Here is a 22,086-nt window from a genome sequence, read left to right on the forward strand (position 1 = left end):
TGCCGCGACTTTTCTTGATCTTTTGTTGATTCACGAGTCCGGCGGCCTGGAGCAAAGTCTCCGGGCGTCGTTCGCTTGGCAGTGGGGTGACGTCAGAGCCACGATCAGATGGTGAATGTGCTTTCGAATCGCAGGACGCGGCAGGCGTCAACTACAGAAATCGCAACTGCCCATTCTGTTTTCGAGGTCAGCGAAAGCTTCAAGTCCAATATAATCAAGGCGTAATTTACATACTCGGTCCAGGCATGCAATAATCAAGACGTTTCTGGTTATACTTTGGCTGTATAATGTTAGAGGCGCTTAAACAGTCAACCTCAGTGAGCCCTTGAAAAGTTATGGAGGGTCGGTAGCTTAGCACTACTGCAGCCCTATAGCAGCGGTAGGTTAGCGCCCTCCGCCACAAATCTGCACTAAATTATGGATGTCACAGGGGCCTTCTCCACCGAAATATTGAACAGTGATTTCACTATCAGCCACATATATCGTCAGCCATGGTCCTCGACGGTCTATCCAGGTGTCCTGACACGTCCATGGCTCCCTAGTTGGGCATCAGTGGATGTCTCCCACTGCTGGGAGATGGACGAAAAGAAAAAAGAAAAAAAGAAAATAGAAAAGAGGGTATTGTGATTATGAATAAAACAGGTATCATTGTGCATCTACTTTGATTTAACCAGCGGAAAACTCTTTATCAACAGCTTTTGAGTTGCCCTCACGACTTCCTTGATCGATTTTGACCTCTTTCTCTGATCTGACCATGTTTCCTTTCAGATCGTCCAGCTCTTCCAACTCCAGACCCATGTCATTCTGTGGTGTCGAAAAGATTCCTGCTTGACTATTCGAGTCGGAATGGTTATCCGAAACCCCATCGAAGCCACTACCATGACGCATGTAGCGATTCATCGATCTGTTACGAAAGGCCGAACTGCGTCGCCCCGAAACAGGAGGCCCGGAAGATGTGTCGTTTCTTGCTTCGTACTTATTCGAGCTGTATAGCTTGCTCCTGAAGCCGCACATGTAGCTGATCTGGCGGACAAGTGGCTGCAGAGCTGGGAAACAGGCACACCAGAGTCCGACATGGCATTCGAGATCAGTCCAAAAGCCAACGGTCGCCATCTTGTAGGTGGTGTCGACGCTAAAGTCGGTACGGACTATAATGCTCAGGCGAATAATACCGGTGATGACGGCAAATATGCCCACGCAAAAGATGAGCGCGACTCGGACTGCTTTTGCCGTGCTCATCATGTTGCTGCGCACCACCCAGATTGGCAGACAAAACAGCGCCACGTCAACGACAATACCGATGCTGGAGTGTGCCCACATCATATAAATTTCGGATCTCTTGGATACGCAGTCATCGCTGCTGCCCGGTGGAAGGAAGAGATTACTAACGTGAGTAACTTGCTGTCAGCTCCATCTGTATCTTCAAGGCCCCCCCAGCCATAGATCTTGACTTACCTGAGTTTATGGCATTCCAGAAGGCGGAATAGAAAGCAGGAAACAGTCTGAGCTATGATGACTCCTCCCGCCGTGTAGGTACAGACCCTGAAGAGCCCTGAAGCCATGAGGATGTGAGTGACAAGCATTGTGAAGCAGTCCTTGTGTGATCGGACTTACTATCTTTGGATAAACGCAGAAGGAAGGCGACAATCGCCAACCTCATCAAGCCAATCCCCCAGAAATACAGTAGGTGCTGCCTCGTAAGAGCTGCAAAGAAGGGGAATATGAAAGCCTCTGGAATCTCGTCCATATGAGCACCAGCTCCAAATTCGACCGCTAAAGTGGCGCATTCGTTAGGTTGATATACACGCCTGCTGATTTCGTTTGACTTACTTTGTATTTCAAAGCCCGAGAAGACCACTAGCAACAAATACGCGATCGCTGTGGCAACATCGTCCAGACCAAGTCCTTTCGTCATGAATAACCTCACATAGAGGCGAGAGAACACGACTAGTGTCGATATGATGATCAAACATATGTTTAGATTTCGCACTAGGTATCCGCGGTACTCAGTTGTACTGTTGAAGTCAAATTCTGGTAAGGGCATGGCGAATAGTGAATGGCGCGATTCCCTCCGCCAGAACGCCTGATTCCAAACAGCTGGTATGGGATCATGAAGAGAGAAGAATGTGTCCAGATATTTGATGATGCTTGCGACCACACCTCGTCCTGATCTCTTGATTTTGAATGAGTGCGTCTTGCATGTAGGTTCAGTCGTGCGAACACTGGTGAAGTGGAAGCAAGTAGCTTTGGTCCTCAATACCTCATTAAGAAAAAAAAAAAACCTTAAAAAAATTCGAACTTGCTGTCAGAGAGGAACAATGATAAAGATGATGGTCTCTTTTTACTTGGCTGAGTCAAATGGCGTAGCAAGAATAGGCGGCTTAGAACACGTCCCCGGGGACTGCTAAATGGGAAGGCAAAGAAGTCGGAATTGGTGGGCTTGTGCACAAGAAGAGCGCCTTTTTGCAATCGCGCAAAGTCCCTTGAAACCTTAAAAAGTCTAATAACAACAAATACAGACGCTTATTCATGGCTGATGAAGACTTCGGGTTGGGCACGGGGAAGGGATCAAGGATTGATCAACTGCATCGAGAACGGCACGGCATACTTGTCTCATGCTATTGGCTGTATGCGCTCTGTATATGAACCTGCATCTGTCACTCGAACTTGCTTCCTGGTAGCTCGAACCATGAATTTTCATTCTCACTCGCTCTGAAAAGTTATAGCATGTCTTGGATTCTATACGGCAAGGGCTGGGGGGTTTGTTGCATAAATGCAATCAGAGAGAGAGAGTATGTGAAAACGACGAAAGTAACTAGAATTCCATGATCACCTGGCAACACCTATTTGGGAAATAGGTGGTAGATACTTGGAGGTTCTCAATCAGAGACGCAAAAAACAATGAGATGGGGTCGAATCTCGGGGAACACAAACATCAGTTTGAGTGTGCTGAAGCAGGGCTGAAGAGCGTCGTGAGCGGTTCGGCCATAACAAATCCCGGACGCCCCCCCTCAAAATCTCACAAGCGAGCCGCGATTGTCACACTTTACTATATTACAACACTAGGGACCGTGCCACACGGCTCGTTCCTTTTTATTCTCCTCTGCCGTCTGCACGCAATCACCCGGTTTGCGGGGGAGAATGGCTGTCAACTCGAAGGATTCGTCGGATGACGCTCAGTCCTGGCTGATCGCGACAATTCACAAGTGTCTACAGCTTCTCAGCGTTGCAATCACAAAAACTGCCGTTGCATACTATGGTCAAAGAGTCGTTCCCGTTTCCGAATTGTAAAGCGGTCAAAGCAAGGAAGAAAAATAAAAAATAAAAAGGAAGATGAGACGGGATGAAAATCGGGCGGCAGGCAAGCGAAACTCTATCTCAGTGCTTTTTATGCAGGGAAAGAAAAGATACATGCATGCGGGGAATTCGGGAATCATCGCCTGCAAACCCTTTCGGATATTCCCTCCCTATCCGAGCTCTAGAGAGCCATCGGCAAAAGACTACAACACTGAGAAAAATATGCAGAACATGCCAACATGGATGCGACCGTAATGCGCTCATCTCAGACTGAACGAGTATCTGGGGGTATATACCCATGGTAGCTCCGCCAATCTTTGCCGTAGAGCCGGTGACCTCGCTGGGACTTATCGAAAGACGAGGGAATCTGGCCATGGATGTCAATTCAATCCTGATTCCCAGTCTTCCCTATATTCTTCCGGAAATTCCGAAGTCCTTATCCACCTTCATGTGCTTCGACTCGATTTCCCGACCCTTCCCCGACTTTGAAGAACGAGACAAAGTTGTTCCGCAGTCATGCATGTGTCAGGGTGATTGCGTCCCAACCGCCTGGTGGACAACTCGAAAGCTTGATGCAGAATCTTCTCGGCTTCCTCGTCCTTGCCTTGGCTGTGAAGATTCATCCCGAGCTTGAGCATACACTTGAGCATACACTTGAGCGTCTGTACATGTTCGGCACCCAGAGTAGCCAATGACGAAGCCAGTGTTGCACGGTGTATCTCTTCAGATTCAGTGAGTCTTCCCATCTTGTTCAGAATGCTGGCCAAGTTATCTCTACTCTTGACCGTCTTGGGATGGTCAGGGCCGCGCACCTCTTCGAGGAGAAAGATGACTGTCCGCAAGAGGCCCTCAGCTTCGCTGTACCTTTTCCGGTTTGACAATGTAGATGACAGGTCGTTCATAATCTGGATACTGTCTGGATGCTTTATGCTATTCAGTTCTGTCATGGCCTCGAGAGTCTTTCGTTGCAGCCTTTCAGCCTCTTCATATTCTCCCGATTTGCGAAGACAGTACGCAAGATTCTGCATACTCCAGAGTGTGCTTGGATGCTTATCGCCCAAGATGGCACACATTCTCGCTAAGTTCTCACGATGCATTCTCTCGGCTTGCTTGTACTGCCCCAGCCTCTGAAAGGTTATGCCAAGGTTGTTCCGTGTCTCCAATGTTTGGGCGTGATCCTCACCAAGCACAGCTTGTGTTTTGGCTACCGCCGCTTCATGTAGCTCATGAGCTTCTGTAAGTTTTCCTTGCGTACATAGTACGCATGCGAGACGATCCATACTCATCAGCGTGTCAACATGATCTGTCCCTAGTAGCCTCTGTCTTGTCTCAAGAGCTTCACGATGCAAGTTCTCAGCTGTAGCGTATTGACCAAGAATCTGGTTGCTTTCAGCGGTTCTGAACAGTAGTTCCGACAATGTCAACTTGTCGTCGAAGTCTGCACGGAAACTCAAAGCTGAGTGAACATGTGGCAGATGACTCGTCCAGAAATCTCTTGATGCATGATCTGGTAGAGGATAGACTTCTCTAAGCCGTTGCACCACCTCATATACACATGTGTGCCACTGGCCTTTCACTCTCATCCAGTTTCGTATAGCGAGTCGGACCAGTCGATGTATGTCGAAGAAGGCAGAGTCCATGTGCTCGTTGATAATAGCGTATCCTTTGAGGGCGCCGATTGCCTCTTCTGCATCTAATCCTTCACCGCCATCCGGAAGCAAGGATCTCGGGATTGTTCTTTCCGATAGTAGACTGAAGAAACGCAAGTATGATTCCGCAAGTGGATGCTCACGTATGACATGTTCAAACGAGATCAGCCAAGTGGTGATTACGGGGTTCTTGGAATTTTTGTACCTGCCGCGGTCTTCAAAGTCTGTGCTGAGCAACCGGATGAAGGTGGAGTCCCCGGACTGGCAGTACTGAAGGTATTTAGTGGTCGTTATACGAGTCTTGCTCATGTATGCCGATGCCTGTTTGATAGCTAACGGGAGGTTCTCTAAGAACCTGAGCAGCCCCATTGTGCTTGTTGAGTCGCTTGTTTGTTCTTCGCCAAGGTCTTGTCGTAAGAGAGTTAGGGCATATGGATCTCCAAGCGAGCCCAGAATCAATCTATGTCCCTTGGGAACGCCGAGCCTGACGGTGACCTCGTAGTTGCGAGTGGTTACCAATATCGAGCCCTTTCGGTTAAAGGGAAGGGAATCGAAGAGGCTCGCTTCACCAAAGAGCAAGCTCAGATCATCCGCATTGTCAACAATCAACAGCCAGGGGCCCGAGATCTCCCGGCTCAGGGCATCTTTGACCAGGAGCCGTATATTGACATTCTCGTCGTCCGCTTGCCTGAGACGAAGCTCTTTAGCTATTGCACGGTATGCATTTTCAAAGCCAGCAACGTCAAGCGCAGGAACCCAAAATACCGAGCAATCTGGATGAGTGGCGCGTAGACGGTAGGCAAGTTCCAGTGCAACTTGTGTTTTTCCAGTCCCCCCAAGCCCGTGAATAATAGTTCGCTGACAGTCATCCCTGTCTGCACTAGGCGGGCTGATTTCGAGAAGCTGCGCCAGCTCAATCTCTCGACCTGTGAAATTTCTATTGCGCCCGAATGGCACAGCCCAGCCAGGCTCTTGCGCCGCTGGTCATCGTCAGCGGGTAATGAGACAGTAACAAGTCGAGGTGTTGTAGAGACGTTGCAGCTCACCTATGGCAGGTCGATGACCACAAGATTCACGACTTGCGCTACCTTGCCTCTTTTGAATTTCTTCCATCAACCTTCTGAAGGCCTCTCTCCTACCCTCTCCATATATTAGAGGAAGGTATACGCCGAAAAGGCCAAACAGGGAATAAGCTCTGTCCTCCTCACGCTTGGTCTGACGCCCTTCCGCCCATGCCAGCCGCTGAGATATGCTATACTTTGATACAAGATCTCCACGGAGTACACTATTCGGGATACCTGTAATCTCTTGCAGTTCTTGAGCTAAGGAGGCCTTGTCGCCTATGAGCTGGCCGTGGCAGGTGAAGAACTCTACTGACGCCGGAGCCAGCAACTCTTGTAGCGTCCAGCCTCTAAAAAGCCATCTGCTCGTACGAAAACGATTATCGTGACCATCTTCGCTGTCAGATACATCTGCAAGGTATACATAACATTTCGTCGAGTTTTGGTACCACCGAAACATGGAATTGATAGCCTCGTTGAGCTCAGTGCTGTTTGATTTATTGATACAACATGTGTCTACCCAGAAGTAGTGCAGCCCGTCAGCAGCTGCTTGGTGCCCACAGAACTCTATCTTTTCGTATCCTTTCTTGTGTTTTCCGGTCCTAGATAAGATGTCTTCGAATATGACTTCGTCGCCATCATTTCCCCACGTATGAGAAAGTATAGCGTACGGTGGTATGTCATTGGTGATGTCGTGGGTGAAGGCAAGAGTCCCATCTTGGCTGAACTTGAGGAGTCGCATAGCATGAAACTACCTAGTAAATAAGAAATGGCGCTGGGTAATCAGATAGTTTGTGAGACTAATCGATCCCGTCCATAATAAAGTGAGGTATCTCAATCCCGGTACGATGAGGCTCAATCTGACTGTGCGGGGTTATCAGGCAACGACGGCATCATGGGCATCTGCAGGTCGCCCGGTAACATAGCAATTTATGCTCGGATTCACCAAAAAGGCTGTTGGGGTCCGTCTGAGCAATCTTGTGCGCAGATCGCGGCTTCTGGTTGGACTCGTGATGCCCATGGCTGCTGATGCAGAGCAGCCCAACATGCGGACTGCAATCCACATCAACATAATCGTCGACCTACTCATGATTCTGAGCACCCTCATCCCAGAAGCAACCCCGTATCCACTTATTTATCTATATTTTGAGTCAACCATTTATGCCAGTCGTAATTCTCGCGTACTTATACTCGAAAACGCCCAAGTCTAGCCAATCACCTTCCTGCTCAGCCCACTACTCACTTCCGAGCTCACTAGGTTAGAATATTTAGCGTCCAGGCACACAATATTCTCAAAGTCAACTACTACATCGCTGTCAATGCTCGTATGTGATCAATTCCTAAAATAGCCCTAGGTCCAGCTTAGACCAGTATATTAGTATTCTGCCCCGCTTTATGTCTACGCGTCAAGAGTTTATTCCGAGCTGTGAAGTTCGTAAGTCCGCGATGATACCCACTCTATTCATACTAAGTCGTCTTCATGCGACCTGTCTTTGTCCTTGAGTGCTCCTTTTCAGGAACTCCAATATTTTCATTGTCAACTTGTCAACATGCTACTTCGTATCATTTTAACAGTTTCCGTGTGCGCTTTCATATACAAGTCCATGATCATGATGTGTCCTTGCTCCGCGGATTCGCAGGAACAGTTGGGTGCCGCCCAAACCGCAGCAATAACCAACGCCGCACAGTCTCTCCTGGCTCTACTAGACTCGACTCAGCACGCAAAAGCACTATTACCTTATGAGACACTAGAAAGCGCGGTACCTACTTACTTTCCCATGCCTGGCCGTCCAAGCTTCAATTTTGTTGGGGAGCAATATGGCCAGTCAGTGTGGTCCAATTTTCCCGTCAGCGATGTCCTTCGTCCAGGCTTGCGTCTTGGAGACCTCACTCCAAAACAGCATGGTGCTGTCATGGAGCTGCTACGGGCAACTCTGAGCGATCGCGGATATCGCAAAGTCCAAGAAATCATGGGCTCAGACCAAGCATTAGCCGATGAGGGCGTCCCGTATGCCGCTGGACGCGCCGTCTATACAATCGCAATCTTTGGAGAACCAAGTCCTACGAACCTATGGATGATCCAATTCGGCGGCCACCATCTTGCATTGAACATGGCAATATACCAGGCGCAAAGTGTTCTTTCTCCTGTCCTGACGGGCGCGATGCCAGCCAACTATATGGAGGCAGGTGTCGCTAAGCGGGTGCTAGCGGACGAGAACGACAAGGCATTTGCCCTTTTTGACTCATTCGACAATGACCAACGGGCAGAAGTATCAATCAACCACCCTGTCTCCGATGTTGTGTATGGGCCAGGCGAAGACGGCAAGATCTTACCTGCAGTGGGCTTGAAAGCATCCATGCTAAACCAAACACAACAAGCCATGCTGTTCGAGCTCATCGCCGAATGGGCTGGCATTCTCAACGATGTTCATGCCGCTCCTCGCTTGCAAGAGATCCGTACAGATCTTCAAGATACATTTTTCGCGTGGAGCGGGCCTAGCACACATGAGCCTGGCCGGAATGGGGCATCGTACTTTCGCATACAGGGACCGAATCTTCTCATTGAATTCTCACCCCAATTTCCCGGCGGCGATTTGACCAACCATGTGCACACGATATATCGAGATCCACTGAGATCATATGGTCGCACCTTGGCCAGAGAGTACGAATTGCTATGAGGCACTCATGCTACGATGAGGATTTATTGCGACCGAAAGCACACATTGCCCCGATGATGAGATCATGCGTGTTTGCAAAAATGGCAATGCTCGTATGTAGGCCATTGCTTGATGCGACGATCGTGTGCCAAACGCGACTTTATGTGCACATGATATCAAACATTATACCAATGATATCATATATACCACCTGGTCTTTGAACAGACCTTTGACACCAGTGATGGGCATGGTATTGTGAGGTTGTGGTGATAAGCGACGGGACCACGCCGAGACGTACTGCGGCCTGATGGATGGCAATTGCCAAGAGAAGATGAATTGAGAGTATGTCGAAGCACAGTTTGTGATGAAATGATCATCTACTAAAAGCCTCTAGTCTCGGATCAATCATATAGCACTCTGAATCCCTTTCAGTCTTAGTACCTATATATACATACCAATTACTGTCTCTACGAAGTAAATGCCGACCAGGTGTCTCTACCCTCATATGCAAAGACTCACTCTACCTAGCATACTTTGTGTATGTAAGTAATGTTTCAGGTTTTGCTTACCCTTGTCGACAATTGTCTGCCGGAAAACTGTAGCGTATTCCACCACCACGGATACCCCCATGTAAAGCACCAGGGTACTGAGTAATAAGCTTTGGTCCCCCTAAGCTAGAAGATTCCGAGCCCACACTGCTTCTATGAAAGAGCGCTAACATCAAATGCCAAATAGGGTTGCGAGCATGTTGCGATCGTAGTGGGTTCGTTTATGGTCACATTGTCCCACGATTCTCTTCTGTTGCGACCTGTCACGACATAAAGTTTCGGTGCCAAAGTAGTCATACTGTTGTATTCATTTTCATGATTTGCAAGCATTCTGTGGATTTCATCAATTCCCACTGATGGCTTGTTCGGCAGTTTAGCGACAAGCGGCTCGGAAGCTGCCGGCGAGCCTATGTACTGTTACTCCACCATGACTATTCATGGGCGGCTGCAGCTGGATGGATCTCAGGCAAGTCTCCTTAAATTCGACACAATATCGCTTAGATCGACCGGGATGAGGCAAGCAATAGAATATCTATCTAGACTCGCGTCCGCTGAGTATATCACTCTCCTGTCAAACCATTGCTATCGGCTTGTTTGTGTAGCCTTACACTCTTTTCCTCCCCAAATTTATTGCCATTACACTCGTTTCTGGTCCTGGAAGACCATCACGTTCCCTACATTTCAATTCGATAGCTTTGTGACGCCGTTGAGATATTTGAAAGTCGCCAAGCCACATTCCACCTTGGCAAGTTATTGGCACGTTGCGACTTGCCATCATGAAACAACATTTCTTGCTCAATATTATATCAGCAGGTATAGCCAATGCGGCTTGCCGTGCCGGGAACCGCACAAGCACTGCTCCCTTTTACGCTGTCACTAATGCCACATCCTATTCGTTATCTTATAGCCCGGGCGCTACGAACTACTCTCCCTCTGTTAGCCCAACAATCACCAAAAGTCACAGCAGTACTTTGAGCAGCGTAACGATCACTACGAGCGTCACTTCATCCGCCGCCACTACTTACACAGCTGTGCCATCCGTGATTGGCACGGCAGAGGGATTCGCATCTGGTGTCACCGGTGGAGGCAATGCATCACCCGTATACCCAGCTGATGTTGACGAGCTGGTTGCTCTGCTCGGTAGCGATGAGCCCCAAGTAATTGTGCTCAACAGGACGTACGACTTTGTTGGCACCGAAGGAACGACGACGGATCTCGGGTGTGCTCCTTTCGGAACAATCGAAGAGGGTTGTCAATTGGCTATCAACGCGGTCAATTACTGCGGAGATAATGCCAACGTTACCATCACCTACGACACGGCGGCGGGCAATCCGATATACGTGCACTCGAACAAAACGCTCATTGGTTTGGGGAGCTCTGGTGTCATCAGAGGCAAGGGGTTGTATATGACCGGTGTCTCGAACATCATCATCCAGAACATCCACATCACCGAGCTGAATCCGATGTAAGTTGATGTCGACTGTTATTTGTATCTTCCGGCTACGATCCTAATGTCACATTTCTAGGTTCGTATGGGGTGGAGATGCATTGACCATGTACGGTACTGATCTCTTATGGATTGACCATGTCGAGGCGAGTCCCTATTCATTGTTGTGGGTTCCACTTGCAACAAACTGACAGTCGATACAGACCTCGAATATTGGCCGTCAACACTATGTCACTGGATTCAATCCCAACACTAGAATGACATGGTCCAACAACTTCATCAACGGGCACACAAACTACTCCGCCACCTGCAATGGTCATCACTACTGGACATTGGAACTGCTTGGCACCGGTGATCAAATCACGTTCCTCAGTACGTTTGACTGCCCCATTCCATCAGACGCACGAGATACGAAGACTGACTTACCACTAGACAATTATGTATACATGACATCCGGCCGAAGCCCCGCCCTGAGCGGCGCGACACTGTTTCACGCCGTGAACAGCGTGTGGGCGCAAAACAGCGGCCACGCGCTCGAGGGCGGGTCCACCGTTGGCGGTCTCTTCGAGGGCTGCGTCTTTGACAATGTGACCCAGATTGTTGGAGACGACATTACCATCCCGCTGTTCAGCACCAATAGCAGCATCAGCAACGACTGCGTCGCCAAGCTGGGCCGGCCTTGCGAGGTCAATGACTATGCAAACTCTGGCACTTTTAACCGGTCCGACACGAGCTTCTTTGACAGCTTTGACGGCCTGACTGTCGCCGCTCCCGTGTCTGTGGACGAGGTCCTGGCTAATGTCCCGAGCAAGTGTGGTATTGGACAGTTATAGTCGAGTGCTCGAATACTTTTTTACCGTGGGCATATTAAAGCATCAATAGGTCGTCCCTGGTGTCAAAATTCTACATGGTGCCAAACAATTGGACGGCCTGTCTATTATTCTCTATTACTCTTGTATTAATACTTTTTAATGTCGCTCAATCTTGCTTCAGGAATTATATGCCTGTACGAGTCGTGTTTGCTGATGTCCATGGTAACCAAGCTTGTTCTTGCTAGAGGTATAGCTGACGAGATGGAGAGGCACGCAGGGCCATGTTCATCGCCCGGGAATGATGCCGTCTGTGAATTCGAGGCCAGAATGTGACAGGATATGTATATGTACTGATAGCAATATAGCCCCGAAACTTATCCAAAACTGAGCATTTGGGTAGATCGTCGGAAGGCCATGTTTGCAAATTTTGCATGTGGAAAAGTAAGCGTTGATCACTGGGTCTCGAACCGGGGCTTGTATACATATCACATATCACGCTCTGAGAGACCCCGTGATCCCACATTTCGACTGCCTCGAGGGCAAAGAGGCAGTAATCTGTCATTAATTACCTGGAAACTGGAATAGGTGAGTATTCCTGGGTTTGAATATCATGTGCCTGCCTTAATCTTCAAAGGCTCGACAAGCGCCGACTCGCCACTGAGAGCAGTTGGGGGCTTTGCACGGCGGTGGGTCTAGATACGGAATGAGTTGTATATAAATGCCATTTCGGTAAGATCTACTACTTAGCCCCATGCCGGCAGTAGCTTGAACAGCCTTATCTGATTATTTGAATCAATGACTTGTAAACAGAAACAGTCCGTGTTAGATTGTCCCATTAATTGTAAATGTATGATATGAATGGAATGACTGATTTCTAGAGAGTCAATAGGGCTCTGTACGATCTGAATGTTTTGGAAATGACAACTTGAGCCGTGCTCGCACAGTCATGAACGCTCCCGTTTGTGAGGTCTTATCCACGGTCATAACGAGGCAGCGGTCACAGTGGACCAACTTCATGCAATGTCCCCAACCAACGTATGCACGACTGCACCAATCCAAGGATCGGGATGTGTCCCTTCCCACCAACTGCTCCATAGATCTCCTCCCATCAGCCAATGGCCGGGCGCGCACCACTGAATATCTTACCAGTTCGGCCAATCTTGCAGAACTTGGGGCTCGGCCCGGCGGGTACGCCTTCTAACTAACGAGCCCGAAGGCAATACTCCGCCCTGCTTGGGCGGGAATTTTCTTAGAATATGCGGTGCAGCATGGTGCAGCACGTTATGTTAATATCTATTTAGCACATTGTACCCGATAGAGTGATAGGAAAGCTGTCGCCAAGGTTCTGAAGAGGAGACGATCGACATGAAAGTCTGCGCAGTGTCTGTGATTGGAAGGGTTCCCAAAGTTGAGAGGGTATTCCATACATGTCTACCGCTTCCCACATAAATGAAAATTGGGAGAAGACATCCTGACATCAACCAATAGTCTATGTTCTGCAACAAAGATTTTCTGCTCATCTCGATACTTGAACCATGTCATCCGCCAAAGATCTTTTAGAGACCCTGCAAAAGTTTGATCCGCAGTCACTCGATGGCGATGAGCCCGAGCGTATTCGCGTGCGCGAGAAGTTGACCGAGGTTTTGCGTCAAGTACAATCTCCTTGGGACGTGTCATGGGAGCATAATTGGGTTAGTATGGCAACCGTGTCGGCTGGCAAGACACTGGTAGACGCGGGTGTCTTTGAAAAATGGGTGCGTGTTATTTCAATGAGCGTTGATTCTTATACATCATGTATAGTGAATTCTGTTGTGTGATGTCCCCAGCTGACATTGTCACAAGAATGAGGCTGGCTGGAAGCCCCAGACAACTGATGAGCTCGCTGCCCTCACTGGTGCAAGCGCCGACCTTTTGCGTAAGTGACGATTGCAGCCTTGGATAAATCCCTGGTCAGACAAGGTTTGTATTTTGCTCATTCACGTACCCCCGTACAGGCCGTCTTCTTCGCCATGTCGCGGCGAACCATCTCCTGCGTGAAGTCGGCCGCGATACCTACGCCGCCACCCCCTGGGCCAAGGCCTTTGTCTCGTACCCCTTCCTCGCGGGCACCTATGGCGGGTTCAATCACGCACAGACCGAGGTAAACAACAAGCTCCCGGCGTACCTGGCATCCATCCGGTACCAACACCCCTCGGACCCCAAGGACTGCAACTTTCAGTTTACCCACGGTGCCGGCTCGGGCCCGTGGCAGCTGCTCAGTACCAATCCGCAACTCGGCGCCGACTTCAACCAGGCAATGGAGAGCCACAGTCGGTTCAATCTGCACAGCTGGACCAGCCTCTATCCGACACAGAGCATCGTGCAAGCAGCCAAGGAGAGAGGGACCGGGGGCGTGCTTGTCGTGGATGTTGGCGGCAACAAGGGATACGATCTAGAAAAGTTCCGACTCGTGCATTCCGAGGATTGTACCTCGGAAAGTCTCGTTCTCGAGGAATTGCCTGAAGTGCTGAAAGATGCACCGGAACTGCACTCTGCAATCAAGCCTGTTGCCTACGACTTCTTCACCGAGCAGTCCGTGAAAGGCGCCCGGGCGTACCTCATGCACAATGTGATCCACGATTGGGATGATGACACAGCGGTGAAGATCCTGACGAATGTTACGGCCGGGTTCGAAAAGGGGTACTCGCGACTCTTGCTCCACGAGAGCATTGTGGACGAGGTCAAGCCAAAGGCCAAGGTGACGGCGTCGGACATGTCCATGCTATGCTGGTTTGCATCGAAAGAACGGACCGAGACTGAGTGGAACACGCTGCTGACACGAGCGGGATTGCGGCTGTTGAAAATATGGAGGCCAGAGCTAATTGACACGGCCGAATGCATAATCGAGGCCGAGTTGGCTTGACTGCCATGAACTGAGTTTTACTTTGGACACGAGAGAAAACATGTAGATCTTGAATATTTGTCAAGGCTTCGAATGAGCTGCCCGAAAAATGCCATTATTTTCTTTTTTACAAGTAATCGTGGGTATTATATATACATGGTATAATTATATCTCACAGCTGAGTACATATGATTTTGTTCATCAAATATGGTTCACGTCTACTCGTCATCCGACTCATATAGGATGAAACTGCTGACCGGCCAGCCATTGGCGGCATTGTACTCGGTCACGTTGGTTGTGCCGTGAAGGACCTCATATCTCGTCATGTAGCCGGGAATTGTGGCGTTACTGTCGCCGTAGGTCTGGTTGGCGCCGAGGACCGAAGCGACGCGCATGCCGACCTCTTGTCCCTCGAACCAGGCTCCCTGTAGGAAACCATAGTACTCTGCCGACTGAGCCTCACCGGCGAACCACAGACGGTCGACGTTGGCCCTCAGGTTTTGGTGCTTCTCGAGAGTCAGACCGGCGGGCCAGTTGCTGTAGGATCCAAATGCCCATCTAAGTGATTGTTAGTCATGTATTCTCAGCGTTGCATAGGATTCGTGTCACTTACTCCTCTTGACTCCATCTGGGGTACAGGAAAGCAATTGGTTCGGGAATCTCAATATCAGGGAACATGGCCTTCAGGACCTCCATGCATTCGGCCTTTGTGACCTCGTCATCCTGCTGCTCAATACGGTAGGACTCATCACCAACGACGGTGGCAAAGATGATGTTGGAGCCGGGCAGGAAACCCTCGGTGGAGAGGGACTGCCACACGGGGTAGTAACCACGAGTGTCGGGGTCAGCGTACAAAAAGTACTGAGTGTCTGCGTCCCAGAACGTCTCGTTGAACTGCATAAAGACCTTGGTGTATGTGCCCATCTGGAACTGCTCAATCACTTCTTGCTTCCAGCGAGGCAGAGCCGGTGTGAACTCGACCACGTCGTTCTGCAAGACACCGAGAGAAAAGGTGGAAATGGCGTGCTCAGCCTCAATGCAGCTGCCGTCGGCAAGCTCAACAACCACACCGTCTGTCGAGTAGTTGACGCCAGTAACAGTCGAGTTGAGCAAAAGACGCTCGTCGTCGTCGGCCAGGAACGTGCTGGCCTCGCCAATGATGAAGGCATTGAAACCACGCGAGTCGACGACCAGGTTGTTGGCGTCGCCGAATTGGTTAAAGGTGACGTTGGAACCTGCGATACCAAAGACGAAACTGCTGGCCTCGGGCGAGTACGACGTCTCCCAATCCCAACTCCACCACTCGACTGCCTGCTTGTGCATATCCTTCTTTGGCTTCCAGTCGGCCAGACGGAAACCGGTGCGGGCGTCAAAGTCTTGCAGATTGTTGGTCAGCATGACTCCCGAGTCGTCCTCGGCGACATCGTAAATCTCATCCCAGACGTCCAATAGATCCGAGAAATCAGTATAACCAGTCTCGTCGTATGTGAGGATTGAGCTGTAATTCGAGTACGTGTTGGTAAGGTTGTACTTCTTGCCCAACGTCCAAATGGGGTTCTCGGGACCGTCGGCGCCCAAGCCCTGAATCCAGTTGGCACCAAGCTCGATGGTATAGGGGCTGCCATCGGCCTGGTAGCCAAAGCTCGTATGCGAAACTCTGCCGCCAATGTGGTCTTGGCGCTCGACAATCAGGAAATCTGTGACTGAGGCATTGGACAAGGCCTGGGCGGCTGTGATGCCAGCGACACCGGCGCCGAGAACGGCGACCTGGGTCTTGCGACAGGAACTTGTGCTATCAGCATCCTCTCGGATCGCCAGTGCATTAATTCCAGTGGCTAATAAGCCGCAAGAAACGGCGGCTAGACGTAATAAACTATTCATGATGACGAACTTTTTATTAATATTAACAAGAAGGGGCTGCGGTCAGAATGAAAGAGGGCACCGAGATCCAAGGAACTGGTTCAAGAGCTCAGGGACCAAGATGATGTGGAATGGACCTCTTGGTTATTATAAGACCACATTCCTCTGTTGGAGAACGACTCCATCGCATTGATCGGCAACTAGGTGCCAGGCCAAGCCAAGATTGCAGTCTTGTCATTAAACACGATATCCTGCTGCATATCCAGCTGCCAGGTACCTTGATAGTAGTACGTAGCAGCAGCAGCAGCCGGCCGGTCCACTCCAAGTGTGCCAAGATAAACCCGCCTGCGGATACTGGCGATGCACTCCGCAAATGCCATGACCCGGATCTTGAAATGTACCCAGCCGAAAGGGCCCTGGGCGATCTTTAGCGTCCGTTGCTCGCTATGATCCAATCAGGAACCAAATCCCGTAAAGACTTGGGACTTTTTCACTGAATATAGTCTAGTCAGTATGGAAAACAAGTCGCTCCCCATACTATGTACTCTTTTCCATGTGGGCCCTGTCAAGCGAGAATCGAATGTGCAGTAACGCAGGAACGGGGGCTTCTGGGGGAACGCTTGGGCATGCCCCATCGGGGAATGACAGGATGGAATGACAAACGTTTGGCTTTACCAAGGAAACCTTAACTGATTATCTGATTGACATGTACTACAACTTTCACATTGCGCGTATTTACGACGAGGCCTCGGGATATTTGGGAAAAGATACGGAGTATTGCCTTGGACAAGAACAAGACAAACAGAAACGTCTCCCTGCTTATCTTGCCGAGGTTTGTGAACCCATGTTTATCAGCTGGCTTGTACAAAGTGCTGGGCATTTTCATTATAGGGGGCAAAAGATAACACTTGCATATTTCCATGCCGGCAATGCAAGCGATGTTGAAATGGGCATTTCTTATGCCAAGACTTGGATTTCCATATGGGAGAACAGATGATCTAGATGTTATTCGATCTTCCTGCCTTTGCTTGGCATACTGAAACCCTACCAACATTACTCACAGTTTTCCCCGCATGCACGCTACAAGTAGTCCGACTCCTACGGCGCCAGCTCTAGCTGATGGGTGTGCTGTGGAGATCATCGTCAACGTCCTGTGGGGGGCCTTGTGCCCTGTTGATAAGAACCATCCTCTCCCATGTCTCGCTTTCGCTCGACATCATGTCATAGTAATGTCGGTGATATCGGAATTATGCAAGTGCATTACCACAAAGCCAATGATGCGCCTTGCACCTGACGGGCAATATGTACTGGCTTGAATTTATTTGCATTTGTATCACTGTATACGTAGAAAGGTAGCATGCAATGGCTCTAATTGGGCTGTTCGATCCGAGATCCTTCAATTGAAGGATCATCGCTGTAGACACCTCAGCCTCGGATACGGGACGCTGCTAGATGGGGTGGAAGATGATCAACTATTAACGTCCTAGAACAGAATCAAGAGTTCGTATACAATGCCGTCTTATTTTTGCAACACAATGGATAGACCTATGTAAACATATAGGGCAATCGCTAAACTCCTAGCAATCCATATTCTCACAATGAGACGAGATGGTTTCGTGGATTGCATCAATTTGGATTGATTGACATGTGTCTATTAGCATAAAATTATATTTAATATCTGGTCTTTATGTACCATGTGTGAAAGTGATTCACTTGACGATCAAGCTTCAACCTCGACTGCTCTGACAGTTTCACCGTGGATAGTCACTCTCGGTCCAACAAAGTTCTTGCGCCCGTCCACAATCCACTGCAGTCCAGAAATGAGAAAGATGATGGCAAATGCAACAATGCAGTAATTCATCGTAGTTCCATCGACCGGAATGGCAGGAGGGAACAAGAACAAGACAGTCGTGACAATGGTATAGACCAGGCCGATGATGTTTGCGGTCCAGCCCAACCACTCGGGCAGCGCGAATGCTCTCTCAGGCAGCTTGCGGCGCGCAGACATTACACTCAACGCGACGGGGATGCCGTAACTTAGACCAAGCGCGGTGACGGCAGAAGCAATGATGGCGTTAAAGGCAACCGTGGATCCCAGGTAAATCAGTCCAAAGACGACAACGACTCCCACATTCAAGTACAGCGCGTTCATGGGCACGTCCAGGCGCTTGTGGACCTTCCACCACAAAGAAGATGCAGGAAGACCGCCATCTCGGGCAAAGGCAAAAACCATACGCGACGAAGTGGTCAGGCAGGCTATTCCGGCAAAAACCAGACACAAGAAGGGGAACATGAGGAGGCAGACAGCACCCGCTTTGTTGTTGGTGGCAATGTAAAAGATTTCCAGCAGCGGTCCCGCAGTTGATGAAATAATGTCCGAGGCATTGTCTGCTCCGCCAGAAGCAAAGAGTAGCACGACCAAGAAGAGAAATCCGGTGGAAATGCCAATGTACTGACACTCAATCATGACCTTGGGACCATCCAGAGCGGCATCGGGAATTTCTTCAATCATGTGGGCCACAGCGTCGAAGCCCGTGAGACCAAGACCTCCTTGCAAAAGGCCCAAGAGCCAAGCGACTCCGTCGGGCCAGCCAGTGGTGTTGATAAACGTCGCAAACACGTAGCTGGGTGTGGCATAGTCGGGTGCAGCGCAGGCCAGGACCGTGATGGAAATCGTGAGGAAACCGGCGATGCTGAAGAACAAGACGAAATGGTTGAGCTTGGGCAGAAGCGGCGTAAGGAACGCATTGACCGCGAATGCCAAAAATGTAATCGCCAAGTAGATCAGAAACTGGTGCCATCTCTGTGAAACATAGTCGGGATTGAGCAGAGAGATCATGTTGATGACGAGCGAGCTGGCCAGAGAGCTGTTGGTAGCCACCAGGGCGACCCAGCCAGAAACGCTAATCCATCCCGTCGTCCATGAGAGTCCTCGTCGTAATGACTTAGGTGCAATCATGGCTACCCAGTGGTACTGTCCTCCGGCCGTGGGATACGCCGACAGGAACTCGGCCAGACTGGCAGCGAGCGACAAATTGCAAACGCCGGCCGTGACTAGACCCCATACCACGGCAATGGGACCACCGGACGGCAGTGCCAGCGATAGAGAGGCGGATAACGCAGTCCACGAGTTCAGAATGGCAAAAGCCAACCCCAGCATAGTCCATCGACTGAATCTGCGCTCAAAACTCTGGGCATGGCCCATTTGCTCCAATTGCACCTCATCGGTGAGAGGCTGCTCCGTCTTTTCCATCTTGGCACCGTTGAAAGCCACTATAGTGGTGTAACAGATTGAGGGTACCGAGATCCGTGTAGTTGACGCTGAGTAAGGCCGTCAACGTCGGTATCCTCATTGACTTGGGACCCGAGTCACAAATGAATTGTTATATTGAATGGAAGATCTTTCAGCACTAAACACAAATGTCTGCGGGTCCCAAGGAGTATAAAAAGGTTGCCAGACGTTTTGACTATATCTAATCCATTGCGGGGAGGAGAGCGCAACTACTACTGTGATAGGGATACTGGACCTAGTACTATCTGCCAAACCCCACTGAGCAGTTCGAACTCGACCTAGCTGCAGCGGCTGCATAAGCCTGAATGATAAATGCAGCTTCGGGCTCAGTTAGCAGGAACACCTTTGGCACCGAAATTCCAAGCACTAGATGTATACCTGTTTCCATGACACATCATCTTTGGTCAGATTGGAGTCCATGGGTGACAGAAGAACCCTCCAAGAGCCCTGAAGACAAACGTAGGATGAGCCGTTACGACAAGGCCAATCAGTATGAGAGGCGCTATCTGTGGACGACGTTCCCAGCGGAGATTGGAGCGGAGGGGGGCCATCTGATAAACAGCACTGATACGTTCGCTATAACCCAGCACACAGTCCCCTAGCAGCGGCCCCATATTCCAGAAATCGCCCTGTCCACCTGGGGACCTAGCCGGGATCGACACAGTAAACTTCCCCATGATAAGCATTTTCCAAGGATGGACAAGAGCGGAAGTGGCCGAGGAAGGGGTGCGCATCACACCAAGAGAGAGAGGATGGTCGTCGGGACTTTATCTCGCCATTGGGTTTAGCGCGCAACATCATGGAGATTTAGTGACTGTATGCCATGGTTCGGTGAAGCTTATCACTTGGAGGCAGTTCTGGTCAAGCATATTAGTTTAGGTAGTAAGCCTGGGAGGCAACTTGAATTTGACGCCTGACCCTTTCTTGGTGCGCGTTCGAGTGTAAATACAATACCTCTAATTAAATTATAGCTGTCGCATGTAAGAATTGACGGGTTGTGGACAGAAGGGCCGAGCTTTTAATATAAAAAGGAATTCAGGAAAAAGTTTTCATAAGTTATAAGATTTTTTTAATTTTTATTCAAGAAGTAATAAATTTATATTCTATATAATTATATTATTGGCTCTGACTGGTATAACCTGTGGATAATCTAAAACACAAGGGGTACAAAAGTTATACTCAAGTTCTACACCCTCGACGCTACGGGAAGACTGCAATTGCCTTGTCTCTGCCAATCGCGACTCGGTGAGGCATCGCCGTAGGATTACGTATTTATATGGCATCATATATGTTGGTAAATGGAGTTTTGGAATCAGATAGCCGACAATAAAGCCTCGGATGAAGTGAGGAGAGTTGACGTGATACACGAGTACTTAGTTAACCACAGGCCTTGAGTTGACAGAGTTGAATTTAAAGACCATACTACATACGGTCTTCTTTCCATCCTTATGTCTAACCATATCCCCCTGCACGAATGACCGTCATTGGGTTGGAGAATTTGACGTGTCGAATTGTCCGCCTATTCCCGAAAGAAGCTCTGAATGTTCCTGCCTGCATTGCTGTGGGTCTATGCGGGTTCCGGCAGCTGAGACCATGACATCGTGTTCATATTCTTTCGTCTGTGAACAAGTATCCGGCTCGCATGTCATAGATGAAGCGTCCCTTCCTCCCGCGGTTGAATTTTTGTCAGACCTTCTCATGGTCAGAAGTGGTTTAAAATATAGATAGAACATGAGAAATGTGATATGCTTGCCCTTTGCTTTTCGAGGGGCCATGATGTCTTGAAGCACTTGGCATTGTCGCTGGCGTGACTGGCAACTTGGGTTGAGGTACAATTTTGTCGTAGAAGGTTGTGTATTTTGTTTCAGCATCTGGAATCAATTCTATATGATGGGACGGCAAAAGAGTCAAGATATAACCATGAATCAAAAATATTTCTTGGCAACTACGAAACACATGTTGAGGACAGCCTTCAGCTCCATGACACCTTTTGAGCGTATTCCTGTAGGCAGTATGTTGACAGCAACAATTGTCACTGGAAAGAGAGCGAATCAACTTCAGCTTGTCATGTGAAGCCATATGTGACCCCAAGATGAGGTCGCGCAGACTGTGTAGAATGCTTACAGCCATGCGTTCTACAAATTGGACAGTCAAGGTGCGAGTCGGGGAACAATCTGAGTTGGATCCTGATCTGGCATAGCGCCGTTTATCAGCAGGCACACACTAGAGCCGTACCGTACACTTAATGTGTTGAGATTGGTGATCCTCCGCCAATAAGAGAGCTCCCTGGCACGACTGTATCGAGCAAGTGTATTGCGCAAACACGAGAAGTGTCTATTTTCCTCGTTCAGTGCACCCCGCTTCTTGGAGTGTCAGGCTCAAATCACCCACCCACCGACCCAAAAAGTTTTGTCATTCCAGATTCAAGTCCTCGGCGATTATAGCTGCTGCGCAGAGGAAACAGCGGACTTGCGCGATACTTTGATTTTACGACAGTCCAGTCTCCCTGATCATCCTCAGAGCACTTGAGCACACTCTCAATTCATCGTTCGATCATCTTGATTCAATATCAAACAGGAAAG

The 22,086-nt window shown here is 49.4% G+C and overlaps 7 protein-coding genes across 7 annotated transcripts; 3 read left to right on the top strand and 4 right to left on the bottom strand.

Annotated features, from left to right (window-relative positions):
• Positions 1-666: 666 nt before the first annotated feature.
• PFICI_12583 (uncharacterized protein) lies at positions 667-2,044 on the bottom strand (the record flags this gene model as incomplete). Its single annotated transcript, XM_007841164.1, has 4 exons — positions 667-1,384; positions 1,456-1,552; positions 1,615-1,773; positions 1,831-2,044. 4 exons carry the CDS (start codon positions 2,042-2,044, stop codon positions 667-669), a joined length of 1,188 nt encoding a protein of 395 aa, XP_007839355.1.
• Positions 2,045-3,743: 1,699 nt separating this feature from the next.
• Positions 3,744-6,749, bottom strand: PFICI_12584 (uncharacterized protein; the record flags this gene model as incomplete). Its single annotated transcript, XM_007841165.1, has 2 exons — positions 3,744-5,926; positions 5,993-6,749. The coding sequence occupies 2 exons, from the start codon at positions 6,747-6,749 to the stop codon at positions 3,744-3,746; spliced, it is 2,940 nt and encodes a 979-aa protein (XP_007839356.1).
• Positions 6,750-7,557: 808 nt separating this feature from the next.
• On the top strand, positions 7,558-8,685 carry PFICI_12585 (uncharacterized protein; the record flags this gene model as incomplete). The annotated part of the gene is made up of 1 exon (XM_007841166.1): positions 7,558-8,685. The coding sequence occupies one exon, from the start codon at positions 7,558-7,560 to the stop codon at positions 8,683-8,685; it is 1,128 nt and encodes a 375-aa protein (XP_007839357.1).
• A 1,303-nt stretch (positions 8,686-9,988) lies between these two features.
• PFICI_12586 (putative pectin lyase C) lies at positions 9,989-11,492 on the top strand (the record flags this gene model as incomplete). Its single annotated transcript, XM_007841167.1, has 4 exons — positions 9,989-10,677; positions 10,739-10,799; positions 10,863-11,031; positions 11,092-11,492. 4 exons carry the CDS (start codon positions 9,989-9,991, stop codon positions 11,490-11,492), a joined length of 1,320 nt encoding a protein of 439 aa, XP_007839358.1.
• Positions 11,493-13,006: 1,514 nt separating this feature from the next.
• Positions 13,007-14,373, top strand: PFICI_12587 (uncharacterized protein; the record flags this gene model as incomplete). Its single annotated transcript, XM_007841168.1, has 3 exons — positions 13,007-13,225; positions 13,314-13,386; positions 13,466-14,373. 3 exons carry the CDS (start codon positions 13,007-13,009, stop codon positions 14,371-14,373), a joined length of 1,200 nt encoding a protein of 399 aa, XP_007839359.1.
• A 197-nt stretch (positions 14,374-14,570) lies between these two features.
• Positions 14,571-16,233, bottom strand: PFICI_12588 (uncharacterized protein; the record flags this gene model as incomplete). The annotated part of the gene is made up of 2 exons (XM_007841169.1): positions 14,571-14,910; positions 14,966-16,233. The coding sequence occupies 2 exons, from the start codon at positions 16,231-16,233 to the stop codon at positions 14,571-14,573; spliced, it is 1,608 nt and encodes a 535-aa protein (XP_007839360.1).
• A 1,699-nt stretch (positions 16,234-17,932) lies between these two features.
• PFICI_12589 (uncharacterized protein) lies at positions 17,933-19,465 on the bottom strand (the record flags this gene model as incomplete). Its single annotated transcript, XM_007841170.1, has 1 exon — positions 17,933-19,465. One exon carries the CDS (start codon positions 19,463-19,465, stop codon positions 17,933-17,935), a length of 1,533 nt encoding a protein of 510 aa, XP_007839361.1.
• Positions 19,466-22,086: the final 2,621 nt, after the last annotated feature.

Source organism: Pestalotiopsis fici (genome assembly GCF_000516985.1).
Source record: "Pestalotiopsis fici W106-1 unplaced genomic scaffold PFICI_Scf_10, whole genome shotgun sequence".
Lineage (NCBI taxonomy): Eukaryota > Fungi > Ascomycota > Sordariomycetes > Amphisphaeriales > Sporocadaceae > Pestalotiopsis > Pestalotiopsis fici.